This window comes from Urocampus carinirostris, chromosome 16 (assembly GCF_059441175.1).
Source record: "Urocampus carinirostris isolate Australia breed hairy pipefish chromosome 16, RoL_Ucar_1.0, whole genome shotgun sequence".
NCBI classification, from domain to species: domain Eukaryota; kingdom Metazoa; phylum Chordata; class Actinopteri; order Syngnathiformes; family Syngnathidae; genus Urocampus; species Urocampus carinirostris.
Genome location: NC_142364.1, coordinates 24,010,007 through 24,032,205, shown reverse-complemented (window position 1 = coordinate 24,032,205; position 22,199 = coordinate 24,010,007). Strand labels below are relative to the sequence as shown.

At 45.6% G+C, this 22,199-nt stretch overlaps 1 protein-coding gene, 2 long non-coding RNA genes and 1 pseudogene across 3 annotated transcripts; 3 read left to right on the top strand and 1 right to left on the bottom strand.

Annotated features, from left to right (window-relative positions):
- The first annotated feature begins 16,081 nt into the window (after positions 1–16,081).
- LOC148350766 (histone H2A) lies at positions 16,082–17,520 on the top strand. The gene has a single exon (XM_088356083.1). The coding sequence runs from the start codon at positions 16,137–16,139 to the stop codon at positions 16,521–16,523; it is 387 nt and encodes a 128-aa protein (XP_088212209.1). The 5' UTR covers positions 16,082–16,136; the 3' UTR covers positions 16,524–17,520.
- Positions 17,521–17,548: 28 nt separating this feature from the next.
- LOC148350765 (U2 spliceosomal RNA) lies at positions 17,549–17,665 on the top strand (annotated as a pseudogene).
- A 166-nt stretch (positions 17,666–17,831) lies between these two features.
- LOC148350764 (uncharacterized) lies at positions 17,832–18,711 on the top strand. The gene is made up of 2 exons (XR_015853044.1): positions 17,832–17,918; positions 18,336–18,711. It is a non-coding gene; the product is annotated as an uncharacterized LOC148350764 (long non-coding RNA).
- An 83-nt stretch (positions 18,712–18,794) lies between these two features.
- Positions 18,795–20,245, bottom strand: LOC148350763 (uncharacterized). Its single transcript, XR_015853043.1, has 2 exons — positions 20,020–20,245; positions 18,795–19,263 (listed from the first exon to the last, which is right to left on the bottom strand). It is a non-coding gene; the product is annotated as an uncharacterized LOC148350763 (long non-coding RNA).
- Between the last annotated feature and the right edge of the window lie 1,954 nt (positions 20,246–22,199).

Genomic DNA, 22,199 nt, shown 5'->3' with positions numbered 1-22,199 from the left:
GTCAGTGGTTGATGGCGCCACTCCCCACGGTGCCAGAGACGGCACGGATTTACTGGGCCAAGCTGAGTCCTGAAACCCCATTTGGGGGAGGCGTTTACTCCACTTACCTTTTGTGGAAACCCTGGATCCAGGCCCTGGCACCATACCATTCCCCGGTGGACCCGTTGCATTGCACTCTATATTATGATAGAAATTCGGATGATGTGTATAGAGATGCGTTTGAAGACATTGAGGGAGATGATTGGACATTGAGAGCACCATGCATCTTTGTGGGCCCCGAAGGGGTGGCAGCATATGTTCAGTTGTCGCCTGAGCAGGAGCAGTGGTACAAAATGAGCGATGAGGGTTTGCCTCACGTGTCATTGGCTGTGTCGCCAGGCCATGAGCCCCGCCAATTGGGTCCCATGGTGAAGCGGCTGACACAACAAAGTGATTGGATGTTAACTGAGATTCCAGATGTGTGGCATTCAGCCACGACGAAAAGTTGGAGGATAATGGCTAGGATGGTGGATGAATCAGAATTGGAACTGGTCTTTCTGGACCGTCATCATGGACGAGAACAGACTGACCATGAGTCAGCACAGGCAATGCTGGATCAAATGCCACAGACCTTGTGGTCACAGGGTCCATTTGATGTGGGATTTTGCCACACAGTGGAACCAATTCAATTGGAAGTTGATTGTTCCATTCCGGTGCGCCGTCCTCAATATCGCTGGCCGAAGGAAGCAGACAAAGGTATGGAGGATACAGTGGCGGGACTCTGGGATGCGGGGGTGTTGGAAACTTCGGCGTCCACTTGGAACACACCTCTGAGGCCGGTCCAGAAGGCTGATGGGGTGACGTGGAGGATGGCCCACGATTTACGGCCAGTAAATGATATCACAATAACTCCAGTTTTGCCGGTTCCTGACCCCCACCGCATTTTGTCCTCACTGGATCCTCAGAAACAGTGGTACACGGTGATTGACTTGGCCAACGCCTATTTCTGTCTACCACTGGCTGAAAATATAAGACATGTGTTTGCATTCACATATAAAGGGGTGAAATTGCAATACAAACGACTCCCACAAGGGTTTAAAAATTCACCAGGAATTTTTAATCAAGTATTGAGGGATTTGCTGTTTTTATGTGAATTACCTCAGGGCTCGGTCCTCCTACAGTATGTGGATGATCTTCTCATTGCAGCAGAGACATCCCACCAGTGTGTGGAAGCCACACGTGCAGTGCTGTTGAAGCTTGCAGACCTGGGCTTCAAAGTCTCGAGGAAGAAGTTACAATGCTGCCGAAAGTCGGTGGTGTTCTTGGGACGTGTGATTACACCTGCCGGTTTGGCAATGTCCCCAGATCACCGTAGCTCCATTCTGCGACATCCACGTCCGGAAACAGTACAGGAAATGCTGTCATTTTTGGGACTGTGTGGTTATAGTCGAGCCTATATCCCATGCTATGTGGATAAAACAGCAGGCTTGCGGGCCCTGGTCAAACAACAGGGGGTCCGCAATTTGAAGGCTACACTGCAGTGGACCCCAGAGGACGACGCGCAGTTTGTAAAATTGATTCAGGAATTGGCATCGGCAGCATCCTTGGCCACTCCGGATTATACTAAGGTATTTCATCTGGATGTGGCCACCAATGAAAAGACAGTAAACGCGGCATTGTATCAAAAGCAGGGTGTCAACAGGGCAGTTTTGATGTATTGCAGTGTGCCCTTAGATGGAATTGAACAAAAGCAGGCGGATTGTGTGAGATATGCTGCCGGATTGGCGAAGGTCCTACAGAAAACGGCACATGTGGTTATGGGATATCCAGTTCAGGTGCTAACTGACCATGCAGTGTCGGCTTTTGTGGCCTCTGCAGCATTCACATTGACGCCGTTGAGACAAACACGGATGATGAAAACGTTAACAGCTCCGAATGTTACGTATGTGTATGATGGTGTTAACATGGCAAATCACCTACTTGAGGGCGCACATGAGTGTGCATTGAAAGTGCAGAAAGACCAGAAGGTCCGTGGGGACCTATATGCGGAACCATTGGAAGGTGGTCGAGTGATGTTTACAGATGGGTGCTGTTGGCGTGCAAAGGATGGAACACTCCATGCTGCGGCGGCGGTGGTGGAGTGGAAGGATGGTGCTTTTGTGCCAGTGAAAGCCCAACGGTTGACAACAAAACCTTCTGCTCAAGCGGCGGAAGTATTAGCCTTGGTGTTGGCCTTGGAATTGTGTCCTCAGCAGCAAGTGACTGTGTACACTGATTCGGCATATGCTGCGTCAGCAGCTCTAATTGACCTTAAAGGTTGGCTACACAATGGTTGGCTGACAGCAAAAGGCAAGGAAATTGCTCATAAAACCTTGATGGAGCGATTGTATGAAGCAATCAAGGGCCCTCACGAATTGGCAATTGTGAAGGTCCCGGGACACTCAAAAGCCAACACCATGGTTGCAAAAGGTAATGAGAGGGCTGACGCCCTTGCCAAGGAAGTGGCTGGGTACAGTCCACAGGGGGAGATGATGCTAGCATCTTCCGCTGTGGTGTGGGATGGCGAACCTCCTGATCTCCCAGTGGACCCCGAGGTGGCACTGGATGAGATCATGGAGGCTCAAGGTAAGTCGTCGCCCGAACAAAAATCTGTGTGGATTGCGTCAAAAGCAGTTAGGAGGTCGGATGGTCTCTGGGTGGGACCCAGGGGCCAGCCGGTTCTCCCGGAAGGACAACTCATGACCTCAGTGTTGTCTGAGGCCCATACTGTAGCACATGTGGGGCCTCAGGCAATGCTTCCCAAACTCCGACAATGGTGGCATCCAAAGTTACAGGAGGTGGTTTGGCAGTTTGTGGCGGCCTGTAACCTATGTCAAACTTTTAATGCCAGGCCAACATTAAAACCTAAACCTGGAGCATTTTCTCCTGTGGCTTGGCCTGGTGCTGAAATTGTCATTGACTTCACAGATATGAATGAGAGAGTAAATGGTAAGCGCTTCCTTTTGGTCATCGTTGACTCATATTCACGTTGGCCAGAGGCTTATCCGTGTGCCAAGGAAGATACCACGTCAGTGATCAAAGCTCTAGTGAATCATTACATCCCGACACATGGCTTTCCTGCATTGATCAGGTCAGACAATGGGACTCATTTTAACAATAAAGCAATGGCCAAAGTTGAGGCCCTTTTGGGGCTGAAACATCGCTTTGGGTGTGTTTATCACCCCCAAAGCCAAGGCAAAGTGGAAAGATTCAACAGGACTTTAAAAGAGAAATTGGCGAAAATCATGGCTCAAACCAAAATGACGTGGTTGCAAGCTTTGCCCTTGGCACTTTTAGTTGTTCGCCAAACTGTTCACAAAATGACGGGTTTTGCTCCGTTTGAATTATTGACTGGTCGCCTCATGCCTGGTCCCGCCTCCACTCTGGTGCCTCCAGCCGACCTACCGACACCGGATTTGTCACATGCAGCATATTGGAAGTATCTTCATTCACTTGTTTCCAGTGTGTCTGTACAGGTCGCTGAAAAGGCGGTTGCAGAGACGTCTTCATCTTCGCCTTCTTTGGACTCGGACATCACGCCATACGTCTACCTCCGGGTGCTCTCCCGGAAGTGGACTGAACCGCGCTGGAAGGGACCGTTCAAGGTTCTGGCTAGAACCTCACACGCCGCGCAATTGGACTCGAAAGGACAAAAGTGGTATCATTACTCGCAATTGCGGCCTGCGCCTGATTTTGTGCCTAATGATGGTTAGTTTGAAAGTTGCCTGCCCGGACGGGCAGGTCAAGAGAGGGAAGGTAAAGGTGGTTCGAAGTGAAAAACCTACTAAGGGTGACCAACAGGGACGCAAATGTCCTTTTTCTTTTCTTTTTATTATGATATGCTTGCTATGTGTGCTTTTTGTCTGTACGCTGATGGCCGTGGATAATGTGATACAGGATGAACGAGATGATGGAGTGGTGCTGGAGAGAGTGGTGGAGTATCATTCCTGTAATGGAACGGTGTGGTATGAAGCAGAGCAAGATGGTGGTAAAACGCGGACACAGACACAACAATTGCTGCTAAATCTGAAATGTAAACAACCAATGCAGGTGAGCACTTGGGTGAGAATCTTTAATTGGACACAACAATGGCGAGATTTGCTTGAAAAATTGGAAAATTACCAACCAAATTATCATGATTGGCCTGTGGCACTTTCATTGAAACCCAGAGTTAAACGACAGACGAAACAAGAAAACTATTGGGACTCTTTTGAGAAGGGATATCAACCATGGATAGTAAAATGGGCATATAATAATTCATTGCGAGTGACAGTGGCCCCAAATACAACTACCCAAGTGAATGTGCCAATAAAGGCATTAAGAGGGTTTCACGAGTCATGGTATTCATCTGCAGCGGTTGCATTATATGAGGTAACAGGTGATATGTATCCTAATTATTGGTGGTATATGACAGGACATGTGATAATGTGGGGTTGGGATGCATTAATTACGACTCAGGATGGTGATTATTGGACTCCCCCACAAAGTGAAGTTAGCAGATATTATCATAAGGCAGTGACTTTGGCTAAAGAAGGTGAAGTGTTGAAAATAACGGTGGCAATGGGGGATAGACCTATTGCCCTCCCTAATCAGGATGTGATGATTGTGAACACATCATGTTGGGGATTTCTTTTGTGGGCATATTCGTCGGGAAAAGACCCATATTTCCCGATAATAATCTGTGAAAATCGGACTATGGAAAAAGGGGATCGACCGCTGCTAAGCAATTACACCCATATGACGGGGACAAGAGCTAAAACAATGTCTACTGTGGATGATTGGTTCCTGATCCACACAGGTGTTTCCATGGTTACAAATAATTGGCTATTGATGGCTGAACAGGCGGCGAATGCCACAAAGGAGAATTGTCTGGTATGCCTCGGGGCACGCCCCACCCTGAAAATCATGGCAGCCACGACGATTCCAAAGTCCTGCATAATTGGGGTGCTCTATAATAAAACGCTCCAGGGGGACTGCACCCAACTGGATCAGGTCTTTCCTGTAACAGGGATGGAAAAAGGAAAACCCATCTTTAGCACTCAAGTGGCTAGGCAAAATTTTATATGTTTAAAGTTAAATGGAACAGGGACTGGCATTGGCCAGATCCAAGAGTCATGGTGCGGCGATAATGTGTCTCTGCCAGCAGGTACCCCGCTTGCTCGAGCTGATGTTTGGCTGTGGTGTGGAACGAAAGTGTTGTACGACAGATTGCCCACCAATGCCTCAGGTAGGTGTGCCTTGGTCACGTTGATCATGCCAGTTAGCGTGACAGCGGTAGACCTCACCAAGATGAATTGGAAAGATAGTGTACAATGGGGAAGAGTCCCCTTCCTCCCAAGGAGGAAAAGGGATATGCAAGAATGGCTTAGTGCCGGTGACCCTACGTACATAGATGCGATTGGCGTTCCTAGAGGGGTCCCGGATGAGTATAAATTGGTTGACCAGGTGGCAGCAGGATGGGAGAGTATCTTCCTGTTTGTAACGGTAAATAAGAACGTGGATAGAATTAATTATATCCACTATAATGTCCAGCGATTGGCAAACTTTACTACTTCCGCACTCCAAGCAGTGCATGAGCAACTAGCTGCGACATCATTGATGGCGTTCCAAAATAGAATAGGGTTAGATATGGTTTTGGCTGAGAGAGGAGGGGTGTGTGGCATTTTTGGGGATCAGTGTTGCACTCTGATTCCCAACAACACCTCTCCTGATGGCCGCCTGACCAAGGCATTGGAGGGACTGCGTACATTGAGTAATAAAATGAAGGAGCATTCAGGAGTCGACTCAAGTTGGTATTCTGATTGGTTGAATGTGTTTGGAAAGTATAAGAGTTTGATTGCTTCCATTTTGATTTCGCTTGCAGTTTTTACGGCTATTATGGTGTTGTGCGGATGTTGTTGTATACCTTGTATCAGATCCCTGACTGTAAGGACCATCGAACGCACGCTGGGCCCACTGCCAAAAGGAGGGCAGTACATGCTGATCCCACAAAAAGAGCCACAGGATGACGGTGGTGCTGTCCCTCTCCGAGCATCGGAGCTGTAAGAACGTGGTGTAGGTGATGACCTCAGTAGTCTGAGGTCATGAGAGGGAATAAAAGAATATGTTATTATGCTGTGCTGCTGAGCGGTTGCGGTATGCGGTGTGCTTGTGTTGCCATATAAGGAGTGATTGAGTGCGAAAGCATGACTGGAATGTTACAGGAACACCCAGATGAGATAAAGAGGCGCCAGATCACCCAACAAGGCTCAACGGCTGCATACCACAGAAAGGAGGAGTCGCCACGCCATCCTGCAGAACAAAGAAAGCCAATCATAAGAAAGCTAAAGTTAACTGCAGCATATACATAGCCAATGATTTTATGCCAGGTTGTTGTCTTTCCATATTTAGCCATATTATTTGCATATTGTGTAATCTAAAACCGCCCTGGCCAACTCGGAAGAGAGAGTTCGTCTGCTGAGGTGACAGAGACGCACAGGGTTGTATTGAGAGGGACCCGAGATCCAGGTGTTTGTATTAGATTTGTTTGTAAAGGAATAAATCCACTCGTGTGTGAAAATGCCGGCTTCCTAAGACCTCTCAATTGCAGAACGAGCGCGCGTAATTGTTGGATGAATGGCGGGTAAGGTTACCGTAATTTGGAGTCAGATAAGTAACTTTTGTTTGTTTTGATAATAGACGAAAATTACCCAACACTTCACTTTGTGGGGGAGTCCAATAATCACCATCCTGAGTCGTAATTAATGCATCCCAACCCCACATTATCACATGTCCTGTCATATACCACCAATAATTAGGATACATATCACCTGTTACCTCATATAATGCAACCGCTGCAGATGAATACCATGACTCGTGAAACCCTCTTAATGCCTTTATTGGCACATTCACTTGGGTAGTTGTATTTGGGGCCACTGTCACTCGCAATGAATTATTATATGCCCATTTTACTATCCATGGTTGATATCCCTTCTCAAAAGAGTCCCAATAGTTTTCTTGTTTCGTCTGTCGTTTAACTCTGGGTTTCAATGAAAGTGCCACAGGCCAATCATGATAATTTGGTTGGTAATTTTCCAATTTTTCAAGCAAATCTCGCCATTGTTGTGTCCAATTAAAGATTCTCACCCAAGTGCTCACCTGCATTGGTTGTTTACATTTCAGATTTAGCAGCAATTGTTGTGTCTGTGTCAGCGTTTTACCACCATCTTGCTCTGCTTCATACCACACCGTTCCATTACAGGAATGATACTCCACCACTCTCTCCAGCACCACTCCATCATCTCGTTCATCCTGTATCACATTATCCAAGGCCATCAGCGTACAGACAAAAAGCACACATAGCAAGCATATCATAATAAAAAGAAAAGAAAAAGGACATTTGCGTCCCTGTTGGTCACCCTTAGTAGGTTTTTCACTTCGAACCACCTTTACCTTCCCTCTCTTGACCTGCCCGTCCGGGCAGGCAACTTTCAAACTAACCATCATTAGGCACAAAATCAGGCGCAGGCCGCAATTGCGAGTAATGATACCACTTTTGTCCTTTCGAGTCCAATTGCGCGGCGTGTGAGGTTCTAGCCAGAACCTTGAACGGTCCCTTCCAGCGCGGTTCAGTCCACTTCCGGGAGAGCACCCGGAGGTAGACGTATGGCGTGATGTCCGAGTCCAAAGAAGGCGAAGATGAAGACGTCTCTGCAACCGCCTTTTCAGCGACCTGTGCAGACACACTGGAAACAAGTGAATGAAGATACTTCCAATATGCTGCATGTGACAAATCCGGTGTCGGTAGGTCGGCTGGAGGCACCAGAGTGGAGGCGGGACCAGGCATGAGGCGACCAGTCAATAATTCAAACGGAGCAAAACCCGTCATTTTGTGAACAGTTTGGCGAACAACTAAAAGTGCCAAGGGCAAAGCTTGCAACCACGTCATTTTGGTTTGAGCCATGATTTTCGCCAATTTCTCTTTTAAAGTCCTGTTGAATCTTTCCACTTTGCCTTGGCTTTGGGGGTGATAAACACACCCAAAGCGATGTTTCAGCCCCAAAAGGGCCTCAACTTTGGCCATTGCTTTATTGTTAAAATGAGTCCCATTGTCTGACCTGATCAATGCAGGAAAGCCATGTGTCGGGATGTAATGATTCACTAGAGCTTTGATCACTGACGTGGTATCTTCCTTGGCACACGGATAAGCCTCTGGCCAACGTGAATATGAGTCAACGATGACCAAAAGGAAGCGCTTACCATTTACTCTCTCATTCATATCTGTGAAGTCAATGACAATTTCAGCACCAGGCCAAGCCACAGGAGAAAATGCTCCAGGTTTAGGTTTTAATGTTGGCCTGGCATTAAAAGTTTGACATAGGTTACAGGCCGCCACAAACTGCCAAACCACCTCCTGTAACTTTGGATGCCACCATTGTCGGAGTTTGGGAAGCATTGCCTGAGGCCCCACATGTGCTACAGTATGGGCCTCAGACAACACTGAGGTCATGAGTTGTCCTTCCGGGAGAACCGGCTGGCCCCTGGGTCCCACCCAGAGACCATCCGACCTCCTAACTGCTTTTGACGCAATCCACACAGATTTTTGTTCGGGCGACGACTTACCTTGAGCCTCCATGATCTCATCCAGTGCCACCTCGGGGTCCACTGGGAGATCAGGAGGTTCGCCATCCCACACCACAGCGGAAGATGCTAGCATCATCTCCCCCTGTGGACTGTACCCAGCCACTTCCTTGGCAAGGGCGTCAGCCCTCTCATTACCTTTTGCAACCATGGTGTTGGCTTTTGAGTGTCCCGGGACCTTCACAATTGCCAATTCGTGAGGGCCCTTGATTGCTTCATACAATCGCTCCATCAAGGTTTTATGAGCAATTTCCTTGCCTTTTGCTGTCAGCCAACCATTGTGTAGCCAACCTTTAAGGTCAATTAGAGCTGCTGACGCAGCATATGCCGAATCAGTGTACACAGTCACTTGCTGCTGAGGACACAATTCCAAGGCCAACACCAAGGCTAATACTTCCGCCGCTTGAGCAGAAGGTTTTGTTGTCAACCGTTGGGCTTTCACTGGCACAAAAGCACCATCCTTCCACTCCACCACCGCCGCCGCAGCATGGAGTGTTCCATCCTTTGCACGCCAACAGCACCCATCTGTAAACATCACTCGACCACCTTCCAATGGTTCCGCATATAGGTCCCCACGGACCTTCTGGTCTTTCTGCACTTTCAATGCACACTCATGTGCGCCCTCAAGTAGGTGATTTGCCATGTTAACACCATCATACACATACGTAACATTCGGAGCTGTTAACGTTTTCATCATCCGTGTTTGTCTCAACGGCGTCAATGTGAATGCTGCAGAGGCCACAAAAGCCGACACTGCATGGTCAGTTAGCACCTGAACTGGATATCCCATAACCACATGTGCCGTTTTCTGTAGGACCTTCGCCAATCCGGCAGCATATCTCACACAATCCGCCTGCTTTTGTTCAATTCCATCTAAGGGCACACTGCAATACATCAAAACTGCCCTGTTGACACCCTGCTTTTGATACAATGCCGCGTTTACTGTCTTTTCATTGGTGGCCACATCCAGATGAAATACCTTAGTATAATCCGGAGTGGCCAAGGATGCTGCCGATGCCAATTCCTGAATCAATTTTACAAACTGCGCGTCGTCCTCTGGGGTCCACTGCAGTGTAGCCTTCAAATTGCGGACCCCCTGTTGTTTGACCAGGGCCCGCAAGCCTGCTGTTTTATCCACATAGCATGGGATATAGGCTCGACTATAACCACACAGTCCCAAAAATGACAACATTTCCTGTACTGTTTCCGGACGTGGATGTCGCAGAATGGAGCTACGGTGATCTGGGGACATTGCCAAACCGGCAGGTGTAATCACACGTCCCAAGAACACCACCGACTTTCGGCAGCATTGTAACTTCTTCCTCGAGACTTTGAAGCCCAGGTCTGCAAGCTTCAACAGCACTGCACGTGTGGCTTCCACACACTGGTGGGATGTCTCTGCTGCAATGAGAAGATCATCCACATACTGTAGGAGGACCGAGCCCTGAGGTAATTCACATAAAAACAGCAAATCCCTCAATACTTGATTAAAAATTCCTGGTGAATTTTTAAACCCTTGTGGGAGTCGTTTGTATTGCAATTTCACCCCTTTATATGTGAATGCAAACACATGTCTTATATTTTCAGCCAGTGGTAGACAGAAATAGGCGTTGGCCAAGTCAATCACCGTGTACCACTGTTTCTGAGGATCCAGTGAGGACAAAATGCGGTGGGGGTCAGGAACCGGCAAAACTGGAGTTATTGTGATATCATTTACTGGCCGTAAATCGTGGGCCATCCTCCACGTCACCCCATCAGCCTTCTGGACCGGCCTCAGAGGTGTGTTCCAAGTGGACGCCGAAGTTTCCAACACCCCCGCATCCCAGAGTCCCGCCACTGTATCCTCCATACCTTTGTCTGCTTCCTTCGGCCAGCGATATTGAGGACGGCGCACCGGAATGGAACAATCAACTTCCAATTGAATTGGTTCCACTGTGTGGCAAAATCCCACATCAAATGGACCCTGTGACCACAAGGTCTGTGGCATTTGATCCAGCATTGCCTGTGCTGACTCATGGTCAGTCTGTTCTCGTCCATGATGACGGTCCAGAAAGACCAGTTCCAATTCTGATTCATCCACCATCCTAGCCATTATCCTCCAACTTTTCGTCGTGGCTGAATGCCACACATCTGGAATCTCAGTTAACATCCAATCACTTTGTTGTGTCAGCCGCTTCACCATGGGACCCAATTGGCGGGGCTCATGGCCTGGCGACACAGCCAATGACACGTGAGGCAAACCCTCATCGCTCATTTTGTACCACTGCTCCTGCTCAGGCGACAACTGAACATATGCTGCCACCCCTTCGGGGCCCACAAAGATGCATGGTGCTCTCAATGTCCAATCATCTCCCTCAATGTCTTCAAACGCATCTCTATACACATCATCCGAATTTCTATCATAATATAGAGTGCAATGCAACGGGTCCACCGGGGAATGGTATGGTGCCAGGGCCTGGATCCAGGGTTTCCACAAAAGGTAAGTGGAGTAAACGCCTCCCCCAAATGGGGTTTCAGGACTCAGCTTGGCCCAGTAAATCCGTGCCGTCTCTGGCACCGTGGGGAGTGGCGCCATCAACCACTGACCCCTGGTTGTAACTGGCTGGGAACATTCCAAAGTTTTGCCATCCGGAAATGTCACAGTGAGTCCCTTGTCTCCACACAAAATTTGTGCTCTCAGTGCTGACAACATGTCTCTTCCCATCAAGTTAATGGGAGTGTCCACTGCGTGGACATATGAATGATAGAGTTTCTGTCCAGTGTTCGTAATTTCAGTTTTCAACGGTCGAGTGAAAAGCAGAGTCTGAGGACGTCCCGAGAAGCCGACCAACGTTGTGACTCGTCTTGACAACGCTGAGCTTGGCAGTGGCATATTAATTGATGAATGTGTCGCTCCCGTGTCCACCAACATCTGGACTGGAGTATCCGCCACTGTCAACTGAAGCATTGGCTCTGCCTGGCCAGTGCTTCCCGAGCTTCCCAGGCCCCCCTATTCGTCCTGGCCATACCACGGATCAGCCTGGTAGTACTGACCCTGTGGATTCGGTTGGGGCCATGGGCGGGGCTGTCGTGGTCCCCCTTGGGGTGGGGGCCCCGCTGGTTGGTTCTGCTGCACCGCCCCTGGTGGAGGTGGGTTTCCATGGCAATCACGTGCCCAGTGATCTGGAGATCCACAGTTGAAACACGGCCCAGGGGAAAATCTGTTCCTCCCCTGACCTGGGGGGGCGCCACGCCCACGCCCTCTGTATCCACCTCGGAACCCCTGGCCCCGGCCTCGTCCAGCCCCCGCTGGAGCTTGAAACATCTGTTTTTGTTTTGCCTTTTCCTGTTTTGCCTCACCATGCAACTTTGCCAACTGCAGCTTGACCAAGCTAGTCGCCAGAGCATCAGTCTCCTTCTGATCTTTATTAGCTTTTTCCATATATATGCGGCAATGGTGTATCAAATGCCTCTTAAATCTCGGCTCTGGACAAACCAAAATATCTGGATCAACTCTCAAAATCGTCTGTACCTCATTTGGGAGGCCATTCAACATCGCCGTCCTGAACATCATCTCAGCCTCAGGAGTACTACCTGGATGTTTACCTGTTGTATCAATCCAAATTTCCAATGCCTGAGCATAATGCTGTTCAGGTGTCACATCTTTGCCAAGATTAAAAATTGTTGGCACCGCATCCACTGGGGAGGGGAAAGCTGCTTTTAATTCCCGAAAGAGAGCCTCTGACACTTCAGCCAGGGGCGTCTCTCTCCCCAACTGGCGGGTGCCTGCTGCCCCCTCAAGGCTTTGTAGTTGAACAAGGGAGCATGATCCCAAAATAGCTTGTCGTAAATCCCCCAATGCTACTCCCTGTCCTGACATGGCTGCCAAAAATTTAGTAATCCAGGCTCGGGCCCCCTTGTGTAAGGGAGGCAACTTCTCCACCAACGCAGCCACATCCCGGAGCACTAATGGCTCATACTGTCGACCTGCATGTGTCACCACAAGGGGCGCCATTGTCTGCGGGCGCTCCTGTTGTGCCATCATCTTCCTTTTACTGCGTGTCTGGTATCCTCCTACACTCACTTCCTCATTATCAGATACTTCCCCTCTGCTCAGAGCCCTGAGCATCTGTTTCTGCTCTCTCATCAACTCTTCATCATCATCATCACTTTCCTTCGCTTCGTCGCGGCCCCCCCTATTACTGGGCGTAGCCTGCTTTTGCTTCCGCGTTTCCGCCATCACCTCCTCTAACATCTCTCTTTCCTCACTCTGCACTCTCTCTCCTTCAAACAACTTTCGTGACTCCTCCTTCTTTAACAACTCTAAATTTCGCCTGCCCCCTGTGCTGGGTGTGCCCTCATTTCCTCCTCGCGCCGCCCCTGGCGTGTGCGCGGGTGACTCTGTTACTCCCTGCTGCTCTCCTCTCAGCCTCCTCCTTTCAATATTTACTGCTTGTTCGATTAACTGAATCGACGCAGGGGCCATGTGTGTATCCTCTCCTTCCACATCTAACACCATTCTGCCACCCAGTGTAACCACCGGAGCCATAATTGGCGCGGTCGGGTACGGCGGGGGCTCAACAACATACTGGTGAGGAGCGGGCAGCTGTGGATAGATGCCCCCTCCACTCCTCGTCTCATTTTCTAACTTACTTTTCTCTGCTTTTTCTTTACTTTCACCCTTCTCACTTTCTTCCTCAGCGATCACCGCCAATGCTGTCGCTATAACTGCCAACTGATGAATGCCCCGTCGATCCTCTTCCAACTCTTTCACTTTCTTTTCAACTTTCTTACGGTGTCGCCATCCGCCCTGGTCATTATCTCCCTTCATTTCCTGAATACAAGCCAACATTCTAATTTCCTTTTTCTGTAATCGTTTCGCCAGCTTCGACATATCCCATGTTCCCGGGTTTCCGCGGAACAATTCATCCTTTCTCAACTTCAAAAACAACTTCCGACTCCGTTCTTTCTCCTTCTTAATTTTCTTACTCTGAATCCCGCTTATCAATTGCGTTTCCAACTTCGAGTAATGACCATTAATCTCTGACCACACGTCAGCCTGTTCGTCTGTGCCACCGGACCCGAGATCCTTATCACACTCCTTTCCTTCTGCCATTCTCCAATCCACCCGTGCGTGTCCCAATCACTCTTATACAGAACAATTTAGACCTCTTTCACACTCACACTCACACGACTCTCACACCGATACGTAAATCCCAGATTTTAAACCGTATCAAAACCACGAATAGTTCCAAACTATTCTAGTAGGTAAATCCCAGATTTTACACCCTACTATAATCCACACGTAAATCCCAGATTTACTGCAATCCCTTCCTCACCGTTTTCCTCTTTTAATTTATACTCTTCTCCAATATGCAGAATTTAGACATATAGTAACAGGTATTCTGCTTACCTTTCAGTTGTGGGTACCCAGAGGAAAACAGGTAGGATGCAGGATTTTCCTTTTTCAGGTCGTCACCTGGTGTGGATTAGGGTCCCAGACCCTGAGTCCCAGACTCTGTGGTTTTCTCGAAGTTCCAAACTTCTTTACCTCTCATGCATCACGTCGGGGTCACCAAAGAATTGTTGGGTAATTTTCGTCTATTATCAAAACAAACAAAAGTTACTTATCTGACTCCAAATTACGGTAACCTTACCCGCCATTCATCCAACAATTACGCGCGCTCGTTCTGCAATTGAGAGGTCTTAGGAAGCCGGCATTTTCACACACGAGTGGATTTATTCCTTTACAAACAAATCTAATACAAACACCTGGATCTCGGGTCCCTCTCAATACAACCCTGTGCGTCTCTGTCACCTCAGCAGACGAACTCTCTCTTCCGAGTTGGCCAGGGCGGTTTTAGATTACACAATATGCAAATAATATGGCTAAATATGGAAAGACAACAACCTGGCATAAAATCATTGGCTATGTATATGCTGCAGTTAACTTTAGCTTTCTTATGATTGGCTTTCTTTGTTCTGCAGGATGGCGTGGCGACTCCTCCTTTCTGTGGTATGCAGCCGTTGAGCCTTGTTGGGTGATCTGGCGCCTCTTTATCTCATCTGGGTGTTCCTGTAACATTCCAGTCATGCTTTCGCACTCAATCACTCCTTATATGGCAACACAAGCACACCGCATACCGCAACCGCTCAGCAGCACAGCATAATAACATATTCTTTTAGAGGCCTATTTGACTAAAATATGCAGTGTAAAAATTTAATTTATAATGTATTATAGTAAAATTAATTTGTATTTATTGTTGATTGTCATTGTTTATAAATTTGAGCATTGTATTTGTATGCCATTTAAGCAGTCAGGATTTTTTTTTTTACATGATTTATCTATTTTATTTAGGTAAATGGCCATCAACGTGTTGTCTTTTTGAATATGGAAACAATTTTTGGACGTCAACATCTACAAAATATTTATTGTCTGAATCCTTTTTGTTTTATTTTTAATTGTTTGCTTAGTCCGCGAGTGGGCAAATAGAAACTATATCGATTTTATCATTTGTATGAACATATATTCTCATGTCCATTAATCTATCTTTGAAAAGTATAATGTAGGCCTATCAAATTTCTTATTTTTTCGCAGCTATTTTTTTTCCATTGTACACATTACAATAATGCAAAATATGTGAAAAAATAGTCCTTTCATTGTAGAATAGCAGTGGTATATGCAGTAATGAACATTAATTATTTGTGCAAAAACACACCATTCTATCAATTTGGTTTTGGAATGTGAAACAATATATACATCCCCTTTTTAAAGCATTGAATATATAATGTATTGACAAACTCTAGATACAATAGTGGTAGCTCAAACGTGATTTTTGTTATACGTGAAACATAAATAAAATGAATACAAAACTCATGCGAGCCGAGTGAGGATAATCAGTGCAAAACGGTTGTATCAATGAATACTTTAATAAAAGGCAAGTAAATTTCAATGTTATGGACAAGTGTGGCACCAAATTCAGAAACTGCATGCAGCCCACCCCTGGCTTAGTCAATCAGATCTTTCTGTTAGTGTATGAACGGATTGGTAATATGATATAATTTGATGATCGTCTTGGGATCAAGAGATCGCAGTTCGAATCCCGGCTCCTCCGTGTTACATGTCGAAGTGTCCTTGGGTAAGACCCTGAACCCCAATAAGCAGGTTGGCGCCTTGCATGGCTGCACGGCCGCTATTGGTGTGTGAGTGTGGGTGAATGGGTAAATGTGGAGCACATTGTAAAGCGCTTTGGAAAATCTTCGTTTACTTGAAAAGCGCTATATAAATGCAAATCATTTCATGATCCATTAAAAAAGGATTCTTGGATAAACACCACACACCAAGGCAGATTTCTACGTCACTCTCACACGATAACAATAGCTCGTTGCTGATTCGACAACTGTTTCGTCGCACATGTTGGCCAATCACGCCGCAGCAGCATTATGTATAAATAACACGTTACACGAGCACATAACATTGTGGAATTTTTTCGCTTAGAATTATCTCGCAACCTGTCACAATGTCTGGACGTGGAAAAACCGGAGGCAAGGCCAGAGCAAAGGCCAAGACTCGCTCATCCCGTGCTGGGCTTCAGTTTCCAGTCGGCCGTGTACACAGGCTCCTACGCAAGGGCAACTACGCTCAGCGCGTCGGTGCTGGAGCTCCCGTCTACTTAGCGGCAGTGCTCGAATATCTGACCGCTGAGATTTTGGAGTTGGCCGGAAACGCAGCTCGCGACAACAAGAAAACCAGGATCATCCCTCGCCATCTTCAGTTGGCTGTCCGTAACGACGAAGAATTGAACAAGCTTCTGGGCGGTGTGACCATTGCCCAGGGCGGTGTGTTGCCCAACATCCAGGCTGTGCTTCTGCCCAAGAAGACCGAGAAAGCCAGCAAGGCCAAGTAACTTCCATATGAAATCCCAGAAAGGCTCTTTTAAGGGCCACCCACATTTACTCTAAAGGTTTCCCCTTCTCCATTGATATTAGTGATCTTTTGATCTCTGCACGTAGAATTTTACGAAAGTTGATACTGTCACTTGTTTAGGTACTAGATACAATTGACTTGGCGGTTATTGATTTCGTAGCAGATACGTTGACTACTTAAAAGGACTAAAGGCTACTTCGTGCCTATTGCTTGTGAGCACTTGATTATAAATACATGATAAATGGTCTGTATTTATATAACTTATCAAGTGAACGATTTTGTACGTTTGTATACAGGTTACATTATTAATAATAATAAAAATAATAATAATAAAAATAATTAATAATAAATAATAATAATAATTAATAATAATAATAATTTCTTTTGTATTGTCATTCTTTGTAACAATGTACACAGAACGAAATGTCGATACACCTGACCCGTTGTAGCGAGTCGATGCAGCCGCAGCCAGAGGGCGCCGCCATTATACCAATTAGATATGTCTCGGTCGAGGCGCGAACCAGCGACCTCCCAGTCTCAAAGCGGGCACACTACCATCTATGGAGTGCAATGAAGATTTTCACAGTAAACTTTAGTTCAATGACTGATAACGCTGTTCTGAATGAAGGATATTGGCCCAATCCCATTTCTCTCACTCGGCCCTGAGGACCCTCCAGTGAGGTCCCTCGATAGAGGAGTGCCCTCCGCCGGTGGAGTGCAAAGTGGAGATGGTTTGGACAAGACTTGCAAGGTTCCACCCCTGTCCAGGAGATGGCGGTAATATTAATTGGCTGTAGACCTCAGTGACGTATTGGTCTACGTCACATGTAAACAACCCGAGTCTCAACCTGTAGTGTGTCAGTTGGAGAGTTCGTGCAACGTTAAAAATGCCCGCTACTGCTGTGTTATTACCGATTGCCTGAAAGCTCTTCATCTTTTCCGTGTTCTCTTCATTTCGAATAAATCTTTCGCCTTGAGTACTTTATGCCCTTGGCCTTTTGTGTACTTTCTATGAAGTCACTATCTTTGATTTTTGCATTTCGGAGATGGAATATGAGCTTGCTCTGTCCACTCCACGCATCGGCCCGGTATTGCAGTACCTCCGGGAACGGTGCATTCGCAATGATCGCAGCAAGGCTTTAGGGCTAGGACCTTAGCTTGGCCTTTTGGCTGAGAGTAAGTGTCCCGGCTCCTAGGCTTTGTAGCGTATTATGAACTGACCGATAACGGATAATGGATAATGAATAACGAAGATAGATCAATAACCCTTAAAAACCCCAAAACCCCCCTTTTCCGTGTCTCCAATCAACGGAGGAGAAATGTGCTATACTGAAGACAGCTTCGGCGCTATGTAGTGCTGATTCATCTTTACAAGGTACGTACACTCATTAAAAAAAATGACCCGTTCGGTCATATACAGTAAGAGTTAACATACAATGCACGTTCACATAATACCCTAGTTTGTGTAGACATAAATGGCAATCTACTTATTAGTATCTTAATGCCATTTTATGACATATTGTAGGGGTCTTGAATCTGTGACATGACGAAACGTAAACAAACACAAGAACAGTCCACCTGACCCTTTAGCTGGCATAATATCGTCACCAAACTTCCCTGTACGACCCAAAAACCTTAGTTCATAAGGAATTTAATTCAAAAGAGTTGTCATTGAATATAAAAAGGTAATTTCAACATTTTTTCATGATGCTTACATCACAGTTAAAGCGGTCTTTTTCTTTTCTATGCCCACATTTATGTCTAAATTGATTTGTTATCTATTGTGTTCCAGAGTGGCTGTCCCATAAGCGTGGACAGGTTGGACAGGAATGTTCCCATCCTGTGCTTATGGTTGGATGTGGAGTCAGAACTCATTCAGGACTTAAGGTTGAGCAAGAAGGTTATGTGGGCCCTGCAGGAGCTGCTAAAGAGGGAACAGGGCCATGGCTGGAGGTCTTGATCTACGTGTACTGGCTGGTCCACGCTCTGTCCTACCGTGTGGTGTCACGGGTCTTCAGGGTTCCCAGGTCCACCGTACAAAGAATTGTCCACAGTTAATATGGAATAAATTGCCCAAAAGCCATATTTTAGGCTCTGGAAGTCAGACCCACATTTGCATTATGTGCTTTTCTGCATTACTATTCAATAAACATCTTCATTTTGAGTAACACCTTGGTGGTTTATTTCATAATGATGTGAGATACTGTGTGTGAACTATGTGACTGTTGGACAGAAAACAACTACAAATCACTCCAGCTTAAATAATAGTTTACTTTCAGAAAAACAAACTCACATTGGGCCAAAATACATAATAGTAAATAAATAATGTGTCACAAATTTTAACAAAAATATACCAATACTTCCATAAAGCTGGAAACACAAACTGGAACTTCATTGAGTTCTTAATAATAATAAAAAAAAAAATCCTTTTATAAAACAAAGGGAAACATTGCAGAGATGTCACTGTTCTGGAAATTTGTCAACGAGCTTCCCAAAAAGGACGGGAACCGCTCAGTTTTGGCCACAGTTTCTTCGAGCCTTTTCCTCGCTCCGGCAGACTCCGCTTTCAAAAAGTCAAGGAGTGTATCGTGCTTCCTTTTTTTTCTGGGTGATTTGGGGTTTGGCGCCCGATTAGAAGGTGCCAACGACGTGCCCGGTGGTGTGGATGGCGTGGTAGCTGTGATGGTGACCAGCTCTTCCACGGGACGTTCTACAGTGGCCTTTAGGTTGGGTGGAAAAAACAAGAATTACTTAATGCTGATGTATTGTACAAAAACAACTGTGTATAGGATGCTCAACAAGTTGATATGAGACAGGAAATTATAGGATGTGTTCTGGATAATTATTTGATAGTGAATAGATACAAAAAAATGACATGTTATTCTTATGGCTGTATGAACCTTCTATTGGCCAGCATCACATATGCTTTAGAGTTGTCTCCACATTTGGACAACATTTTGAGAAGGTAATTAGTTTACTTAATATGTGTTTACAGAGAAGGCAGTGGATTATGTGATAGTAGTTTGTTTCAACTGTATTTCCACGAGAAATTCGGAGACATTACTCATAATGCATGATGAAAACTAATGCATTCTGATCTCACATGAAAGAATCATATTGTAAATAAAACACGACACCCGAAATTGTGTGCAGTAAACAAGCGCTATGTCCAGAACGGTATTCTGACTATGCTCCTTTAGCGACTGGCCATGTAAATGTAAAAGCACGACTCGTTTAAGATAAAAACAGGGATGGGCTGAACCGTGATTTTCTGCAGTTATCCTACTTTACAGTTTGTAGCGTGAAGATTTTTTTTTGCCAGCTCCCTTGGTAGATTAGTGCACTTCGTAAAGTAGCGATTTTGCAATGTTCGTGTTTTAACGCGAAAATACGATTTTCTATTGCATTTACGTCTAACTAAGATATCTCAATACATTTTGTTGCAAATACATGCGTGGTTGTGGAAAACTACTTACATTTGTGCGGTTCCTTTTCGGGCATGTTTGTTGATATTGAGAATTCGCAAAGCCTTCTGGGTAGTCACTTCGCCGCCAAGTGAGGTCGAGAGCCCCCTCGGTCTTGAAGTGGTTACGACATGGTTTGAGGGCACTTCTGCCTCGGTCTTGAGAGTATCGGGACACACCCCATTTTCACGTGACCGCGCAAACCGAGTGACTAGGGCACATAGCGAGTGAAAGTGCGAAGAATGGGACGCAGCCATTGTCTAGTTCTGTTGATAACAGGACTTTGACAGAGGACTGCAGGCATTGTTGGTGAGAAACTCTCAGTTTTGACATCATTAGCTTGTCTCTGAGATTGTGAAGCTCATGTTGGGCTTCATTGGCACGCCCATGGTAGGAGCCGGCACACAATGATGCGGGGAGACGTGGGCCGAGAGAAGGCTGGAGGATTTCAGAGAAGGCTTTGCAGACTCCGACACTAATTTGGCCGCATTCAATGGAGTACGCTTGGCTAAATTGTTAATGATATCAAATCTGCCCCGTATGAAGATGTCGGCTCTCTTGTAAATTGTTGGGTGAATTTAGGTTGTGTTTGGTTAATAGAGTCGGATAACTAATTCAAACAATTTAGTAAATGGTACATTCTTGGGCACGTGCAGCCTGGTGGGACCCATCTCAAATATGTTGAAATTTGTCCAGTCTTTATAAACTGAAGTGTGAATTAAACTACTTGATAACAAGAATACATCTAAGTCATTCCCTTTCTATTAAGAAAAGCGTTTGATGTTCTTTTTTTATATATAAAAGGAAATGTATTAAAAAAATATTTGACATTTATCAATTCCCAAAGTGGACGGTGTCCCTATGTTATGAGGAAATTGATTCCATTTAGTTTGACCTTGCCCACAGATATTAAAATACACAGTGGTACCAATTCTTACAAATCAAATTCATTCCGGGAGTAGTTTTTTAACCTGAACACTTAAAGTAGAAGCACATTTTGAATGTAATCTTGCTAATCCGTACCAAGCCCCGTATAGATATACATTTATTAACAAATCAAAAAGTGGCATCAAAACATGAAACAAATTAACATTGTATTACCACACTGCAAACTTAAAACAAGAGGTATATATGGTAAAAAAAGAATAAAGCAAATAATAAAAATATTAATTCACCTTTTTGCCTCGTTTTTCTGAAAAACAGATCCAATGACATCTGCTTTTGACAGTTCGTCAGAGGTGGGTGAGGCAGATGTAGCGATAGCCCAACTTGTCAACACTTTGCTCAAAATTACTTTAATTTGGGATGATTGAGTGATCGCCAAGTCCTCCTCCACGTTCTTGTCAGAACCCCTACTCCTCGTTCTGTCTGACCTGTGACGGTGACACAAGAGCATGCTGGGAGCTAACATGGGCATTGGGTTGCCAGGCAGATTTTAAGCAATAGCCAGTGTTTTCGTTCGGAAAACTTTGGGAGCGGCAAATAGAACGTAGTGTGTTTTTTTGACTTAGTCTTCTGAGACGCCTTTGTAATTAGAGGCAATATTTTACCCTTTACGTACTTTGCAACCTTTCATATGTAGAGATACATGTTTTTGGAATGTTGGGAGAACATGCAAACTCCGCACAGGAGGATGCGATCCGATGACCTCAGAACTGCCGCGGACGTGCTAGCCACTGAACCTATATATTTTTAGAAATGTATGATCCTAAATTATTATAATAAGTCAGTGAGTATGTCGTCACCATAACATGTGTTTTCCAGCTACAGTATATTGAGTTCATTATTTAATCCTCACACCGATACTATACAATCTTGCTTCCTGAGACCGATATCAATATTTTGTTGTCGTTAATGCACTTCATCATTATTCATTCGAGTGTAACTATTTACTTCTTGTTGTATCTATTCATTTAGTTGTTATTCAGTCTCTACATTATTTTAAGTGGTGTTTTGAGTTTATGGTTAGGACTGGGATTGGCAACGCAAAATCTTAAAGTAATCATAAAAATGTTTGAAGCTGCAAAAAAAATGAAAATCTTTTTACAAAAAATGAAAAACCTTTTATAAGCCTTTTAAGGAAGGCAACACATGCTGTATACATATAATGTGAATGTTTATATTCATTGAAAAACGATTGCCCTGCTACAGAAACCATATCATGGGAAAGGTGAGATGGCACAACATTCATT

What these genes read in the sequence shown, in the direction of transcription:
- LOC148350766 (XM_088356083.1), top strand. Translation starts at nt 16,137, where the DNA reads ATGTCTGGACGTGGAAAAACCGGAGGCAAGGCCAGAGCAAAGGCCAAG.